The 18,163-nt window shown below is 44.2% G+C and overlaps 1 protein-coding gene across 1 annotated transcript; it reads right to left on the bottom strand.

The window, feature by feature from the left end:
- Positions 1–10,341: 10,341 nt before the first annotated feature.
- N7496_005744 (uncharacterized protein) lies at positions 10,342–11,678 on the bottom strand (the record flags this gene model as incomplete). Its single annotated transcript, XM_056698673.1, has 4 exons — positions 10,342–10,677; positions 10,783–10,849; positions 11,193–11,299; positions 11,613–11,678. Coding segments are annotated over 4 exons (576 nt in total), but the record flags the coding sequence as incomplete, so codon positions are not given.
- Positions 11,679–18,163: the final 6,485 nt, after the last annotated feature.

Raw genomic sequence — 18,163 nt, 5'->3', positions numbered from 1 at the left:
GAATCAAATCAAACAATCCATTTGTTATTATTCGCTCTTCAGATATTTCAGCCCGCGAAACTTATTTCTCCAACGACTTCCTCTGATTTCTATTGTCAAAATAGCAGAAGACGATCATTGTCTAGACTAAGCACTTGTTATTCCCTCTTGCCGCATCATTAGTTATCCTAACCTTGATTCGCTCCTGCACCTATAAATGGCTCCTCCCACAGTGACTCTGCAGAATATACGGTCTATGGTGTTCCGGGGGCCCTTATAGGGTAAAACGTACTATATCCGTCTACTTGAATGTGAGCATCGGGACTAGTATGGTAACTCGGAAGTTGAGATGTGTTAGTAGCATTTCCTATAACCGACTATATCCTAATAGCACTAGCTTCCTAATTTGAAGGTCGATTACTGAAAAGTGCAGGATGTTAACCCGGGTAGGATAATAATAGTTCGTTGCCTTCGCCGTTCGTATCTTAATGTGGGATGACGTGATAGCTAGGCTCGGATTTAGATAAGCCCTAGGAATTTGTGAACTGAGCGAGAGGCCTATTCAACTTAGGGCTATATGCCTATTTGCCGATAGAAGCCCCTATATATCGGAAGGTGTCTCGGGTATTAGGGCTTTTATCTCTAAATACGGAAGTATAGCTAGCCTTCCGCGTTATATTATATATGGCAGTTTGTGAAGACTGCTTAAATACTTGGTTGTTTTATGAAATATATTAGCCTCATAAATGACTATGATTTCTTCGAACTTCTTACTAGCTTGTCTATCTAAGAACCGTTTATCCTGCTCTCTGATTTCGTAGAGCTTATCTAGAAATCTGATTCGGCCCTTAGGCCGAATTAGATCCCGAATAGCCCGATCCGCCTCTTTGAGGTTTCTAATAATAATACTATGGCTTGTACGTAGCTCACGAAGAATGTGAACTAGTAGTCGAATACGCTCTATTGAGGTTAAATAGGTCCACGTGAATGGAGTCATCCGAGGAACGTACTAACTTTAGGGAGATGGTCTGGCTCGCGGTGGCGAACTTAGGGAGGCTACTATGGCGGCTTCGTCTGCTCGGGATCTAGTTGAACTGTTCTCCCTCCGATTGCTTTCCGTCTATTATATGGATAGTTGACTTGCTTCCTTGGCTCCACCACCTTGATATACGCTTTGGCGAGGACGCGGTAATTGGTCTGTTGAAGATTTTGAAAGGCCTTTTCGTACATTCGGACCAGAGTGTGTGGTTTATGAATTGATATAAGGCCTCCACTGCATGGAAGACCCTTTAACCTAGCGTCTAAATCAAAGTCGTGCTCTTTAAATTTAGAATCTTGAATTCTGTAAGAGTAAGGCTGTAAGTAATATAGATAATTCGCATGTTACGAAAGTGGTATCCTCTGCCCTGGCTACTTCGTTTGTCGTAGCTTTCGGGACCTCGTTAGCGTGTAGGTCTTATAAGGCACGTGTGCAGACGGTGGCCGCTAAGAAAAAATGCGGGATATTTCAATAGAGGCCACTAGTAAACAGTGATTAAAGTTGATTAGTCCCGTTAATTAGATCTGAGCATATAAGAATGAAAGTACTGCTTACGTTGAATTTTCGAGCCTCACGTTTAGGTAGACAGATAGATAGTTTCTGGCGCTAACCTACCGACTAAATAATACCGACTGCTGACTGGTTGAGGTAGACTTAGGTTAAAAATCGACTAAGTTTTCGATTCGAGAGACTGAAATTAAAATAGCTCTAATTTTAAATGTGTCGTGGTGGAAACCCGTTTTACCTCTCCCTTAGAGTCGGTTCGTTGAATTAAAAATTTGTACCTAGTGACCCTAGGATAGGGATGTGAGTCGCCTGAATCAAATAATAGCTAGTAAGAAGATACTGTGAATAGTTCTGGAATGAAGAAATGAGAAGAGACCTAGGACACGAAATTTATATCTTACCTATTATTTCTACGTTTTCCGATTCGTAATAAATTAGCCCCGCCTTCTTTTAGTCTACGGAGATAGCTTTACTTCCTAATAAGGAAGAGTGCGCTGCCTATGTATCACGAAAAAAGTTCTAGCTTTATATGATAGCTGAGTTTAGTTCACGGGGCATGGGACATGGCTTATAGGTATTCTCTGTATAGGCTCTAAATAGCGAGAGCTAACTTATAGCGATCGGCAAGATAGTATTAACACGAGAACTAGAGGGACTAGGAGTGGTTATAGTAGAGCCGGATATAACGGTGCGGATAGAAAGTAAACGCTCGGCGAGCAGCGAGCTAGTTAGAGGATAAACTATTCTATAGTGCCTAGGATAAGTGGGTGGCTCGAGTATATAATAGTTCCCACTGTGGCTACTAGAGTCCTCCCGCGTTGGCACGCGCACGGGCTATATCCGACTGTTAGCTGTACCACGAAAGTTAGCGACGTATGTCGGTAGTTGGCATTTTTCCCCGAATAGCGATCAGTCAAGGCGAGTCTCATAAAGTAGTGTACGCACTTTAGAGCAGATCAACGATGGCTGAGGTATACGATAACGTAGGCGCTTGGTTCGCGGTACTTTTGTTTTAGGTAAGGTAGCTAGAGGGCGTTCGCACTACGCTTCGCCTTTGTGCAATCTATCGCAAGAACCTTTTACTTGCTATAGTTGGCTCTAACCCAGGTACCAGTCTCCTAAATATACCCCAAAGCAGTAGCTAAAGCGACTCGGGATTTACTTGATGTAAGGAGGATTGAATGATTGGTCGGGGGTGTCTATATGCTTTCCTGGCTAGATCGCTCTGCCGCGACGATTAAGTTCCCGATCAGAAGAACTGGCCGGCCACAGAACGGAAGGTGGTATTATAATGTTTAGAAGAACAGAAGTATTATTAGGAATAGGTCTTAGAATTTTATTGATGAACCTGTCGTGCGGCCCCGTTCAATTATTCTAAGGTTCCTTGTACTCTCACGGGCGTGCGTAGGCGCGTTTTAGTCCGTAATATCGGGTTATAATGAAAGACTAACCCCTCGATGTTAGCAGAAATTCGTGAGCAGCCTTCGCTAAATACTACTTATCGCGTCACAAAAAAATCCTGGTTTCGACACGGTTCGTATACTCCAACCAATATCTTATCTTATATGGGGGCTCACGGCCTATTCTGTACGAGTGCTTCAAGGGTTATATAACGTGGATTATGTTAGTGCACCCGCTTAGTAGGCGGGGTTAGTTCATGCGCACTAATGTAATTAACCGTCAATATGAAAGTTTCCCGCAGAACTGTCCCTGACTTTGATAAGGTACGCGTATGAACCTATAAAGGGTCCGTGCGTAAGTTCACCTTGGTGTAGCTGTAGCCTCAGACACGCTAGGTTATATGAAAGGGTATATGTATAAGGAGATTTTGTTTTGCCTTTTATAACTATAAACCCCTACGAGACGTACTAAGTATTGTGCCTTGAACTAAGATAATACCGCGTATTTAAAATCTAGAAAGCCCCTCGGGCCTCCTCCTAGATCTTAGGAGGTCCTTAAGGGTGACCTCTAGCACAAACTAATGCTGCCGCTGTGAACTAACCATAGAACAAACATCGTTGCGGTGTACGTTGAAAGGATAAGATATCTGGTTTTTTAACCATTTTAGTAGTTACCTAGCGCGTAGCGCGCCTATTTATGAGCGAGGCTATCCTATAATATATGGCTCTCTTGTCGGAAAAGCTTAATTTAACTATATAAGGGTTTGTGGACCTTAAAACCTAAACTTAGAATGGGATGGTATCTGAAAGCCTTATTCGAGCTCTTTCTTTAACGTCTGAGAATGATCTTGTCGGTCGGCGATATCGCGAAGTTCACTTTGCTTGATGTTCGATAGAATGCTGTAAATATCTTCTATCTGTAACCGTGAATACGGGGAGTGGTTCCTTATGACGTCTAGTGGGTAGCGACCCTGTAGGAGTACTTGGAAAAAAAATAATATCAGCGGATTAGTTATGGGGAATTTCCGCTTAATCCACACTAATAGGTTTGGACCCGTAGGCGAGGCGTAATCAATTTTTCGGTTTGCCCTAAGCTTTTTCGAGATTTTAGGCTGTACCGGATAGCGTCTACTAAAGTCCGAGAAAATGAGCACCTTACACGGTCAGAATTTATTATAGGCCACGGCACGATGTCTACACGTTATACGAATTATAATACCGTTCAAGTTAACTCTTCTAAAAAACTGAAACATGTAAGGCTCTTAGATCTTTTACCTAAAATAAAGGAGTGATTAACGTCTCACTTCGTGGAATTCATAGCTATAATAGGGGTTATATATAGCGTATATTTGGCTATTCAGAAGTATAGTAGGAATACTGTTATTTGTCGGAAGCCTTAGCCGGACTAGAGGGGCTAAGGAAGTTTTAACTCGGGCCTTGTCAGAAGTACGATATGCGAGAACCATAACCGGCCCGACTGCTTGCTAGGTCTTGGCGTGGCTCCTGTTGTCAACTTTAGATCAATATAGTTGTTTATTTCTGGGTCCGACCTATACTTTCATAGCTTTGTTATGTTTAAGCCATGCGATCCATGTCATATCCCTTATATGCCTCGAATGCTAGAAGTAGAGTTAGCTGTAGGATTGTGAATGGATATTCCTCACTTTCCCGGCACTTGGCCTTCCTGGAGGATCCAAGTGGCGGACGCTGGTTAAACTAAGATTCTTAATATAGTTATGTGGCCGGCTATAGTTATTAAACTTGAGACGATACTGCCGAAAAATTTACCCGACTGCTAGGGATCTTAGGTTAACGAGGAAGTACCTTAGTGTGAATTGGCTAAAACTGCTACTTGGTCGACTGCTTGGTAGTGTAGGCGTTCGCAGAGAGATATTACGCTTAGAAAGCAACCTTTCGGTATCGATAGATACTTTATTAGCATAATTTAATGTAAAATGGCTTGTCTTCTTTTTTTGGCTTCTGTGGGTGCTACCTTAATTAGTTAAGGGGTACGGGTCTTTATGGGTGGTCTAGGCCCACTAGAACTTACGTCATTGACTCACACTCACTACTTCTAGTTCCGTGCTCTTGGACCATGACTATCTTCCGGTCTACCCTATGATAATAACTGCACTAAATTTGACATTTTGCTCGTCAGATTTAAAAAGAAAACTTAATTATGTATTATTGATCTCTACGATGGTGGTTAATGTAATACAAGGGAAGTTTGCGAAGCCTTATTCGTTAGCGCGGCTCTCGCGTCTAGTATATTATAGTGCGCTAGTCTCGTTCCAAGAACCTATATAGCTTAAAGGTCTAGGATATTTTTTTTCTCTGTTTTTTTATTTTATTCTATTACAAAGATAGCTTTTTATTAACTATATTCTGTGGTTTTCGGCTCGTGTTTCTTGTGTATCTTTCCCCTTCACGCCTTGCAGAATGAATCCCGAATATCTATTAGACTAAGCTAAAACCGAATCGGCGCTATTCCCCTCCTATATATAGCCTACTAAATTCTAATTCCCTGAGACCCCCCTCCTTAGCCGTGGCGACTTGGCCACCGGCGACTAGCCGACTACTAAAGTCCCGATCCCTCGAAACCCGTAGCCTATTAGCTGGGCGAGAAGCGGTCGAGTTAGTCGGGCTTGCGAAAACTACTAAGAGCAAAAGGCTAAATGTAGCGGACACTATCCCGTCTGTCTTCGTTGTAAGGATGCTGGTGTCCGGTATTTATATAGCGATCGGAAGAGGGAGAAGATGGCTAAGTGGGTGGCTTCTAATGGAGTATTAACTTATATCTAACGACTCCTTAGGTAACTTAGTGATCTTACTGTATAATTAGAAACCTATAAAACTCTCCTGTAAGACCTCTATCCTAGACTAGATAAGCTTTCGGCCCGCTATGTTAACCTAACTCTTAAGGAGGTGTGTTCTAGTTATCCTCGCCCCTCTATTATTACCTCCTTACTATCTTATTTTGTCCAGTTTTCAGATCCTTTAACGCCTTACCCTGATCCCGAGGGCACGCCCTTTACTCCTAGGGCTATCGACTACACTAAAGAAGATTTTAATAGAGATAAGAAACTCTAGGCTATAGGGTTTATAGGCGAGCACTCGGAGGTAGCCTAGCTATATAGACTCAAACGGGACCTAGACTAAGATACCACGATACCGGCCCGTACCTCTTTCGATTGTCCTTCTATCTCGTCGGTTAACTACTTCTAAGACGAGCTAGAAATCTCTATCCTCGACGAAATAGACCTTTCGACCCGCCCTCCTTATAACGTCGCTAGTTAACTTATTAACGGCTACTTCCTTTCGGTGTACCCTGCCTTCCCGATTATTAGCATAACCACATTTCTTGGTTAATGTGACTCCTTCTATATGAATCCTAGAGTCCGGCCTGGTAAACGATGGTTAGTAGTGTTAAATTTGATATTTGCTATTATAGCGAGACGTTTACTGCTGATAGGCTATTCGCCCTACTCGGAGGCGGATAGCTATTTAGTATATTTCACGCGGGCGTGGCGCCTCGGTATTAATAATGTAGCGTTGCTTTTATACCCGGACTTATAGTAGGTCCAAGTCGAGGGCTTAATAGCCTTCTATCTTCTATCTATCGGATAGGTTAATAGGTCTGGTTTTCTACTTATTTATTTTTGCGTGAGCTGGTGGCTGACCGATAGGAATCTTTGTGTCTAGGTTATGGAGAATTCTTAGTATTACGATCCGATTAGCCGTGACTATGGGGCTCAACCTCCGTAGCGAGAGCTCTATCATTAATCACCTTTCTAAGGAGATAAGATATCGGGTATAGTGGGCGCTATTTATGTTAGATACCGTGCTATGCGTGATGACCGGCTGACCGCCTAGTACCGTTAAGTCCTTCTGCTCCACGTCTCTCCCGTTGCCGTATACCGAGGAGGAATTTAGTAATAAGTAGATTATATAGCTTATCACGGATCAAGAAGCCCGGAATATATTAATGTCTTCCCTACTTTCCACGGAGCCCGCGATTATAGCTAGGGAGAGCCTCGTTAGTTATACACGTTCCGTATAGTTAGACAGCAAAAGAAAGTAGGTCGAGCGGAAAGCTTAGACTCTTACCCTAAATGGTTCGCTCTACTTTTTGTACGCCGTAGACTTAGCGTTAATTATCCGCGAGGCTATGGAAACTCTGTACGCGCCTCGAGCGAAGAGACGATTATGGTTAGAAACTGAAATCAAGATTTCTTCCCTTAATAGTAAGGCCGATAGATGGCTTTCTCGTCTTCCGGCGGAATTCCACTTCGCCGAACTCGATACATCGCGGCCTTTTGCTTAGGAGCGTGCTAGTCTAGCCTTTCGCTTCTATACCACTAAGATAATTATTTCACAGCCCTATCTTCGCTACCTTACTAACCTACCTATTACGACCTTTCCCGGCGCTATATGCGATACTATGGCTGCTTTGTGTGTTTAAGTTATAGGTCAGATTCTCGATCTTCTACCTAATAAGGTAGACACGGTATAGTTATACGAGATATCCCCGTGGTGGTGTATTCTTCACTATATTATATAATCTAGCACGATCCTTTTAATCGCGCTATTTACGCGAATCCGGCCCGTTATAGCCGATACAGACAATATCGTAGAGAAGGTTAAGAAGGCTACTCGGTAGCTAAATAAAATATTAGCTAAAGATACCTCCTCGTAGCGAGCTTAGCTTATCTATATAGATCTTCTCTCGCGCCACGCCTCTAAGCTTGGATTAGAAGTTGAACCTAGGCTTAATCTATGATGATTATCCTAGACTTACTATACCTATAGGATATCTAATACCGAGGTATAGTGGATTACGTTATTAATAGAGAGAGGAGACCTCTTATCTGCTAGTATGTGGTCGCTTCGCTTCGCGCCGAGGGTAGGGCTAAGTTCGAGTCCCGATACGAGTCCTACTCTAAGCTTAAGCACGTATAGGAGTATAGCGCTGTAGTTCATGACTGAGCTTGTAAGTGCCTGGTTAGTCAAAAGTCGATGTAAATATCCTTAATATCTCTTCTACGGAGGATAGTCGATGATAAAGCTTATTTATGGCCGCCTATATGTATTCGGCTGCCTTAGTATTTTCTAAAAGAGCAGGGACGTAACACTATGCTACTTTTGCGGCTTACGCATTAGGATTATTAATACTTGTTGCTTTAGTTATTGTAAGGGAAAGACGAAAGTGGTATTAGTCGACGTATCTTAAGATATAATCTAGGCGAAAGCTTATAGTAGTACTATACCAGAGTGTGATCTGAATTTAGACCTATTTTAATGAACGGAGAGAGATAGATATAATGCTTAATGAGAGGGAAGTAGGACTTAAATAGATATATTATACCGCCTATAGTATTACCGCTTAACTTTGTAACATTTTAGGGTAGAAAAATACTTTGAGCTCCTAGGAACCTGAGTGATTATGTATAAATCAGAAACTAGCACTAATAATATAGCCTATACGTCCGCGTCGCTCTAGGAGTATAGGGCGGGCTCCTAAGAGCGATGTCTTTGGAGGTAACTACTTATCCCAAAAAGATGGTGACTGCTCAAAACGGCATTCTGATGCGAGTGCTTAATAGCAAGAGAAGTGAGATGAATTTTCCGACGCCTCTCTGCCCCTTACGGCCTAGATCGGTATTACACGTCCTTAAATAAGCGGGGCACCCGTAATCTAGATAAGATACCCCCTACGCCGATTAAGCACAAAACTAAGCTTTACTTCGGATAAGCTATGCGTTTAAGCGTCGAGCTCTAAAGAACTTATTGGTAATGCCCCTAGCGCTTGGATTGTCCCTAAGAATAGTAAGCTTTCCGTCGCAGTTAAGTAAAATCTGTATCCTAGTGTAGTACGTATGTATATGATAGAGTCGTGCGCTTTAGTACTCAATCCATCTCCAGTACGATTAATAGTATCGGCTAAATATCCGCACTCGGTGTAAACTTAACCTAGCCCATTGGTCGTCCAAGAGTGGTGTATCTGCCTCTTAGGCCGTTCGTGATTTAATAGGGGGATCGAAATTAAGGGGAGTATAGTTCCTCAGGGCGCCTAAGTTAGGGTATATACACTATCCGTAGGATATCTAACCAAATCTATATTATCGTGATCAGGCTATATAGTTAATTCCTAATGTTAACATAGGTTCTGAGCTATATATAACGTTCCCTAAGTATCTAGATACTATATCTATAGTACGAGTTCCTAAGCACGATAGGGGCTATTATTATTTTCACTTAATTAGCTAACACTTGCATTAGAATAGTAGCGATAAATTATTTAAATTTAAGCGCGTTCTATACTAAGATGATTACTAATTCTATAAGGCTTACTCGCCCCCTGAATAGGCATTAATACTTACCTAAGAGGCTAAGAGGCTAAGAGGCGAGTACCTATTGAAAGGGATAGCCTATTAGTCCGTCTAAGATAGTAATAATAACTAAGTGAGATAGTAAAATACGGACTAGGGCGAGAGGGACTGACGGCCTATCACGATATAATCGTTAGCTAAAAGTAGCGCCGGCAATTTCTAAGGAAATCGGCGCGACTAGCGTCAGGCCTCCCACCTTTATGAACACTAAAGCAAATTACTATCTATAAATAGATCCTAACGATATAAGCCGCTATTGTTTTTGACCTCCGTTGACCTTTTTCCAAGATAACTAACTCTTTAGCGTAGTCTATTACCCTACCAAAATTAGCGGAGAGGTAGGAGTCCAGTGACCAGAAAGTGGGCGATCGATAGCTTTGACCCTAAAGTAGTAGGTCAATAAGTCACTAGTGAAGCCTCCATATAGGCCGTTCTTGTGGTTTAAGTGTTCAACCAATATTTTATTTCGAGACTTACGCTTTTTTGAGGAGCGTTAAGATTAGACTGCGGCGCTAACCGCAAAGACCATGGTTAACCGCAACTATATCCAAAACCATTTGGTTTTGGTCTTCAGATCAAGACCGCAAATTTTGCGGTTTGGTTGCGGTCTTAGCTCGAAGACCGCAAATTTTTGCGGTTTGGTTGCGGTCTTTAACTCAAGACCGCAATGCGGTTTTGGTTAACTAATGGTTAGATAAACATAGCAAACAGGCTAAGCCTCGTGACCTTTTGGTTAGATGATTTTTTATGCAGTCTTTTTGGTATTTTTCTAGTATCTAGTTAGTATAAAGTATCTAACGTAAATCAACTTTTTTAATATAATAGTGCACTTCTTTGATTTATTATACACTTATGGGGTTCTAATTTCAAATCCTTCTGGCATCCTGGTCTTCTTCCGTACTTGACTAGGTCGTTATGTATTCTCTAGATTAGCTGGTTTAGGCATGACTTTATTCTCCTGGGATTAAGTGCTTCTACTCCGAGGTCTCTTAGGTCTAGTATTTTCACTCTGAGCCTAAGGCTGTAGCTAAGAGGGAATCTTAGTCACTGTATCTTTATCTTCGGCCTCCTTACTATCACTGATAGGATCTAGAGAAGGGAGGGGTAGTAGTGAGCCTCTCTCCTGTTTAAGAAGAGCTAACTCCCTAACTGAAATAAGCTGTTTAGTGAAATTAATCTCCCTTTGTTTAACCTTAAATTTTGTTGTATATATATAAAGTATTAGCGCTTTAACTATCTCCGGTTTTAATTGCCTACGTCGATAATGATAGATATCACGCGCGTAATTAAATAGACGCTCTACACTAGTACTACTAGTAGGAATAGATAAGATATCCCGTGTAAGGGCTATAAGAATTGGAAACTCTTGTTAATGCTCCTTCTAGAATATACGAGGATGTTAAGATATTAGTCCTAGCTTATTAGTTTTAATTTCTCGAAGTTTCTTTATGTATAGGTAGGGGCTTACCTTTAGTAAGATAGCGATTAAGCTCGTTATTATTATTCCCTTAGGGCTCCTCCGGTTGAAGAGTATTCTGGGATTTATAAAGCATTTTAATCTTATCCACGGTATTAAGTGAACTAGCTAAAGTCCTGGGTGATAGAGGGCTATTCTTGTCTGAAAGCCGTCTCTTATAACGCTAGAATTCCTCTTCTAATCGACCACGGTATCGTCTAGCGTAGTTAATATTATCTTGCTAATCCTTAGTTTTAAAGAAGCGAAGCTTCTTCGAAGGTGCTAGGATCGTTGTAATTACGTAAATATCACTATAGTACTTATGGTTAGTTATCTTATAGTACTCTAAGAGCTTTTCCCTTACTACTTAAAGTGCTTAAAGTATAGTTTGCTTCTAGGGAATCCTCTTCCGGCGAAGCTACTCTTCGGAGGCCTTAAGGTAACTGAAGAGATTATTATAGATACTAAAGATGAGATAAATAGTGATATCCTTTGACTTTGAAAGAGTAGTAGTGAACTTAAAGAATAGCTAGATAATATAAAGTAGGTAGTCGACCTAGCGCTACTCCTCTTTATTAAGGTAGAATTAGGGGTATCTATAAGTTTAATAGTATCGTTTAAAGGCCTCCTATAGTCGCTTTGTATGGCCGAGTATTAGAAAGGTAGAATTCTATCGTGTATGGATATCCTAAATAGGGAGTAGATAAGGCTCTTCGGTCTAAAGGCCTAAAAAGGCTTCGCGGCGCTATAGGCTTATATTAATAAAGATAGTAAGGTTCCGAATCTAGGTATAGAGTGAGAGGTTAGTTATCTAGTAGTAAAAGAGAGGAAGAAACCCTTACCTTATTTAGAGTATTAACTATCTCTTTATTTATACGCTTAGGATATAAGTATATACGCTTATCCGACTACTTAATCTTAGTCTTATTATTAATAGGTACTACCTTTATTTTACCTAGTAATTAATTAAGACTTAGCTAAATTATATAGGCGAGATATAGAATCCGAAAGATCCCTATATTACTAATTCCTTATACCTTGATCTCTTCTTAGATGCTATTAATTATAGTATTGTTATTCGTTATATTATCTATCGTGATAGATAATATCCGATCGGTAATCTAGTGTTCCTTAAGAATGTTAATAACGACGGAACTTAAATTGCTTCTAGTATATAGACTATATAGTAGCTTAAATCTAAGAAGGACCTCGCGATACTCCTAGTTATTATCGACGAAATAGCTAGTAATTACTATAAATGCTTAGGAAAAGGGTGATATCTAGTAGTCTAATATAATTAAGAGTCTACTTCCTTATAGTAACTTATCGAGTATACTCTATTTGTTACGGACCTCAAGAGGCGCGGGGGCCGCAGTTATTTGAGGACAACGGAGGGCCAATCATCCCACGGACGCTAAGGATTAGCGTTGTCACGTGCGTTTCGGTATACTTGGGCGAGCCCCGGCAGGGCCCCAAGGCAGACACTCTGGGCGGAAGCCAGAAACGGCCTACGGCTAACCGTCACAACCAATACCCGCTTACTCCATGAGACGGTTAGCGCGACGCAGGAAACGGCCACCATTTTACCAACACCCAGATTACACCACAAGTGCAAGGACCCGGTAAAACCACACGTGACGCCAAGGATATACTCCCAGCGTGACTCCAAGGAGTAGGCGATGGGGTATACGGTGACTCCAGATCTACTCCCAGGGAGTAGGTCGGGAGTAGGAAGGGCTAGATATATAAGGACACTCATTTCGCATCATGTATTTAGTTCTTCGCGATCAATCATTCAAGTTACTAGGACAGCACCTTTCCTACATTGTTACTCGGTTACTACCTTTAGTACTTTGCACTTCACAGTTCACCTTCAAGACAACCCAACCTACAAGTAGGGGATTCACTCAGTGGTAACACTTAGTGATTGACTTACTTGGCGCGCACTTCTGGCACGTTCTGCAAGATACTCAACAGGATCCATCCCGCAGTAAGGCCTCGCGAGGCAACGGTACGATTGAGAGATACTCTTGGAATCCGCAGTTGGAATTAGGCAAGCATAACCCGTGAACATTCTAACTCACAGTGACCGGTCGGCAACGCGTAACACATTGATCGCCCTGTCTTTGAACCGTGAAGCAAAGTCATCATGGCAGGCAACGACAGCATCCCACGAGGAAAGACTCCTCGCCCTCCAGCGGCGCGAGAGGACGACTGGGAGGACGAGCAGGAGAGAAAGATCCAGGCACTTCAGGAAACCATCAAAAGACTTGAAAGCAACCTGAACACCCTGGGAGGCAACTACAATGAACATGCAGCAAGCGTGAAGGACCACATGGAGCAACTCCATGCACAGGTCGTCGCTTCTGCACCAGCGACTGCTATCGGAGCACCGAAGCTTCCAAAGGCTGAGACCTTTGACGGTACACGAAGCAAGCTACGAGGGTTCCTTACTCAGATGGACATCCATATCGACGTCAACAAGGGACGCCTCATTACCGAAGGAAGTAAAGTCATCTTCGTGTCAGCCTACCTCAGAGGACAGGCGTGGGATTGGCTTGAACCCTACATCAGGGAGTACTACGAAAAAGTCAACACCGAATGGTCTACCACCACTCAAGCTATCTTCACTAGCTACACCACGTTCAGACAACACCTGGAACGAACTTTCGGTGACATTGACGCCAAGAAAACAGCTGAGCGAAAGCTGAAGCGCATCCGACAGACCGGATCAGCATCAACCTACACGGCCGAATTCATGCAACTTGCAGCGATATTGCAATGGGAAGACTACGCTTTGATCCCGTACTACGACCACGGACTCAAGCCGCACATCAAAGATGAACTCGCACGAATCGACCGACCCGATACCATGGAAAAACTCATCGACACAGCGGTACGGATTGACAACCGTCTGTATGACCGACAAATGGAGAAAAGAGAAATTGAAGGATGGCGCCGAGGCACTGGCCGGCCATCACACCATCGCTACGACAAACGACCAAACAGACCTAGTAGGGACAGCGATCCCTATGGACCACGACCAATGGAGCTCGACGCAGCGAGGCTCCCAACCGAAGAAGAAAAACGACGAAAAGATAACAACTTATGCTTTGAATGTGGAAAAGCAGGACATCGGGCGCGTGAGTGCCACAATCGGCGCAACAACGCAAAGCCATGGGCGCGTGAGCGTAACGGACGCAACAACGCAAAACCACAACAGCTACGGGCAACTCAAGACGAGGTACGACCCCAACAACTCAGGGCCACTCACGACGGAGCGGAGCGCCTGAAGGAAGCCATTACCAAGGCTACTCCAGATGAGTATGAGCACCTGAAGGACCAGGTCACCAAGTGGGCTACCGAGAAGCCACTGGTTAGGAAAGGACCCAAGGTCAAACAACCAATCCAAGACGAAGTCGACAAACTATTGGCCAAATGGACAACTTTGAGTCCAGAGCAAATCGATGAGCTACGGCAACGATCGAAGGGAAAAACCACGGACACCTTCGAAAGCAACGACGAATACCGCGGCCTGAACAGCGCAGAGCACGCGACGGAGTTTCCCGAGATTGATTGGGAAAATATTGAGAGTCAAGGGTGGACCCAGTACGGTCCCTGGAACACCACCGACTCCCAGGAACTATCCGACGATTCCCAGGAGTGGGGCGTAGGGATCCTGAAGACACCAATCGAGACACCAGGAACCCCGGAGATCCCAGAAACTCCACCCCAGCTCCCAGAAACGGATACTACTGTACAGCCTCAGAAGAAACCCCAGAAGGCGGAAGTGATTGCAGACATCAACCGCATACAGAATGAACTCCACGGCTTATTCAGGAATCATGAGGGAGACATCGGCAACAAGATCGACCGAACACTCGAACTCACCAACCAACTATACGAACTACACAAACTGAAACCTGAAATTGAGGATGGGTTTTGCCCATGTTGGCAGACTCAGTGTTCGTGCCAAGGATACGCTCGACACCCGGATCACCGACTAAGATCTACGACCGGATGTTACGACAATGACTGCATGACACACTATCAAGGAAAGATCGACAGAAGCCTGGAACCCAAGCCGCTACGATGGGAAAAGAAACCTAATTGGAGCCCAGAATACGCGGGACTCTGGCACGGAGACCGGAGGATAAACAACGAACAACACCTTGCAGCAACTGCGTGGGGAGCACATGTGAAAGTTACTGCCAACATCATGCTTCGACCAACTAGAGTGATGATCGATTCAGGAGCTGCAGGAAACTTCATGAGCCCATTGTACAAACAGAAGTACAAGATCCAAGGCGTGGAGAAGCCACGGCCAACACCAATCATCGGTCTAAACGGAGAAAGCCTAGGACCAGGGATCACGCACGAAAGCGGACCACTGCCAATGGTCATTGAAGACCACTTCGAGATCATCAACTTCGACGTCACACACCTCGGAGAATATGATGTGGTGCTTGGAGTACCTTGGTTGAGGAAACATAACCCAGCCATCGACTGGCGAGTAGGAAATATCGTCTTCGACAGATGCTCGTGTCGACAGACTACGCAGGTGTGGACCGGGAGAAATGAACCCATGACGCTGAAGAGACCTAGCTCGGGGGAAGCAGGAACTCATGAGAACCCTCACGAAGGAGAACTTAAGGGGAGTTTTCGGCCAGGAGGCAGGCCCAACAAACGAACAAGCGACATCAGAGACATCGCCACCACGGAACAACGACCAGACATGACAGACGAGGAACTAAGTGAATATGTTCTCGTCCAAGACGACGCAACGACCCTCTGTGCAACAGGATCACCAGAGGAAGAGCACAAGATTCCTGAGGAATACATGGAATTCCAGGATGTGTTTACGCCACCACCAGACGGTGAGCTACCAGAGCATGGTCCGTTTGACCATGAGATCAAGATCAAGGACGGCCAAGAACCAAAGTTCATGCCGATTTACCCACTGTCGCAGAAGGAGTCAGCGACACTGAAGGAATATATTGAGGACAACCTCAAGAAGGGGAACATTCAACACTCGAAATCGTCAGCAGGATACCCAATCCTGTTTGTACCCAAGAAGGGAGGAGAACTCAGAATGTGCGTTGACTACCGACAACTCAACGACATTACCCTCAAGGACCGGCATCCACTACCGTTAATCAACGAAATCCAAGACATCATTCAGGGAGCGAAATACTTCAGCAAATACGACATTACCAACGCCTACAACCGACTTAGGATCAAGGAAGGGGACGAATGGAAAACGGCATTCAGGACCAAATTCGGACACTTCGAATACAAGGTCATGCCATTCGGACTCACCAACGCACCAGCATCGTTTCAACGATTCATCTTTCACGTTTTGAACGGATACCTCGACAAGTTCGTCATCGCGTACCTTGATGACATCCTCGTATTCTCGAAAACCGAGGAAGAACACATCCAGCACAACAAGATGGTGCTACAACGGTTAAGGGAGGCAAAGGTCACGCTCAAGCTCAAGAAATGTGAATTCCACGTCCGGAACACCAGTTTTCTCGGATACACCATTAGTCCCGACGGATTAGGGATGGAAGAAGACAAGGTCAGAAGCATCCTCGAATGGCCAACACCAACGTGCGTCAAAGACGTACAGAGCTTTCTTGGACTTGCCAACTACTATCGGAAATTGATACCGCAGTACTCGAAGTATGCGGCCGGACTCTACCGATTCACCAAAAAGGGAATACCGTTCAAATGGGACGACGAGGCGGAAAAGTCGTTCACCGCACTCAAAGGAATGTACAACAAACCAGCCGGACAGGCAATTGTTGCGACATTCAACTACGACTCACCGATCATCATCGAAACCGACGCATCAGACTTCGCGCTCGGAGCACAACTCATGCAACCAGGAAAGGACGGCAAGCTCAGACCTGTCGCTTTCTGGTCCCGCAAGATGATCCCAGCAGAGCTCAACTACGATGTCCACGACAAGGAACTACTGGCTATAGTGTCGGCATTCCAAACATGGAGGGCATACTTGGAAGGAGCAAAACATACTGTGACGGTCAGGACGGACCACCACAACTTGACATACTTCACCACAACAAAGAAACTCACTCGACGACAAGCCAGATACGCAGAAACACTGGCCGAATACGATTTCAAGATCGTACACTGCAAGGGGACTGAGAACGCAGTAGCGGACGCGCTAAGTCGACGACCGGACTACGAACTTGGAACCAAGGAGGCAGTACCCGCGATCCTAACCACGGATCAGGAAGGAAACATCGTTTACAACCATCAAACACTCGCAGCAACCAGCGAATTGCAAAACGACGAATGGATCGACAGGATTCGAGAAGCAACCACCAATGACGAATCCATACAGAAGATCCTAGGCAACAGCACTGCACTAACCAGGGACGGCTTAGTCTACATCCACAGTCTAGTGTACGTTCCTGGGAACCTTCAAAACGAAATCATCAAATTGCACCACGACGAAACAACACAAGGACACCACGGAATTGAGAAGACCATCGAGAAAATTACACGAAATTATTACATCCCAGCGTTACACAGAAAAGTCAAAAAGTACATTCAACAATGCGATTCATGTCAACGGAACAAATCATCGCGACACGCACCATACGGAGAACTGAAATTGGCGGAAACACCGAAACAACCATGGGAATGGATTACCATGGACTTCATCACGAAGCTACCCATTTCGGAGGGTAACGACATGATTATGGTAGTCGTCGACCGACTAACCAAATATGCATACATGATACCGACAACGGAAACCATCGATGCACGACAGATGGCCAACCTACTACTCAGATATGTATTCACCAATCATGGAACACCGAGCAAGATTACCTCGGATAGGGACAAGCTGTTCACATCCAACATGTGGCAGTCACTGGCGGATCAACTTGGCATCGAGCATAGACTCTCTACCGCGTACCATCCGCAAACCAATGGACAAACGGAACGGGTCAACCAGACCTTAGAACAATACCTTCGACACTACGTGAACTTCCAGCAAGACGACTGGGCAGGATTACTACCAATGGCGCAGTTCGCATACAACAATGCAATGCATGCAACCACGAAAGAAACGCCTTTCTTCGCAAATTATGGGCTTAATCCCACTATTATCGGAGAACCAATCGGAAAACAACCACTCGCGGAGTCATCTCGACTATTGGCGACTGGCTTGAAACAGCTTCATCTACAACTGTCAAGGGACATCGAGTTTCTCAACATGCGCATGAAATTCTACTACGACCAATCGCGCCAGGAGGCGCCGGACTTTCAAAGGGGGAGAAAGTTTACCTCTTGCGACGCAACATTCGCACCAGACGACCCAGCGCGAAACTCGACCACCTCAAATTGGGACCATTTGAAA

The sequence above is a fragment of the Penicillium cataractarum genome, assembly GCF_028827025.1.
Source record: "Penicillium cataractarum strain IBT 29864 chromosome Unknown utg000004l, whole genome shotgun sequence".
Classification (NCBI taxonomy): Eukaryota; Fungi; Ascomycota; class Eurotiomycetes; order Eurotiales; family Aspergillaceae; genus Penicillium; species Penicillium cataractarum.
Note: the sequence above shows the minus strand (reverse complement) of the source record. Positions and strands in the feature narration are given on the sequence as shown.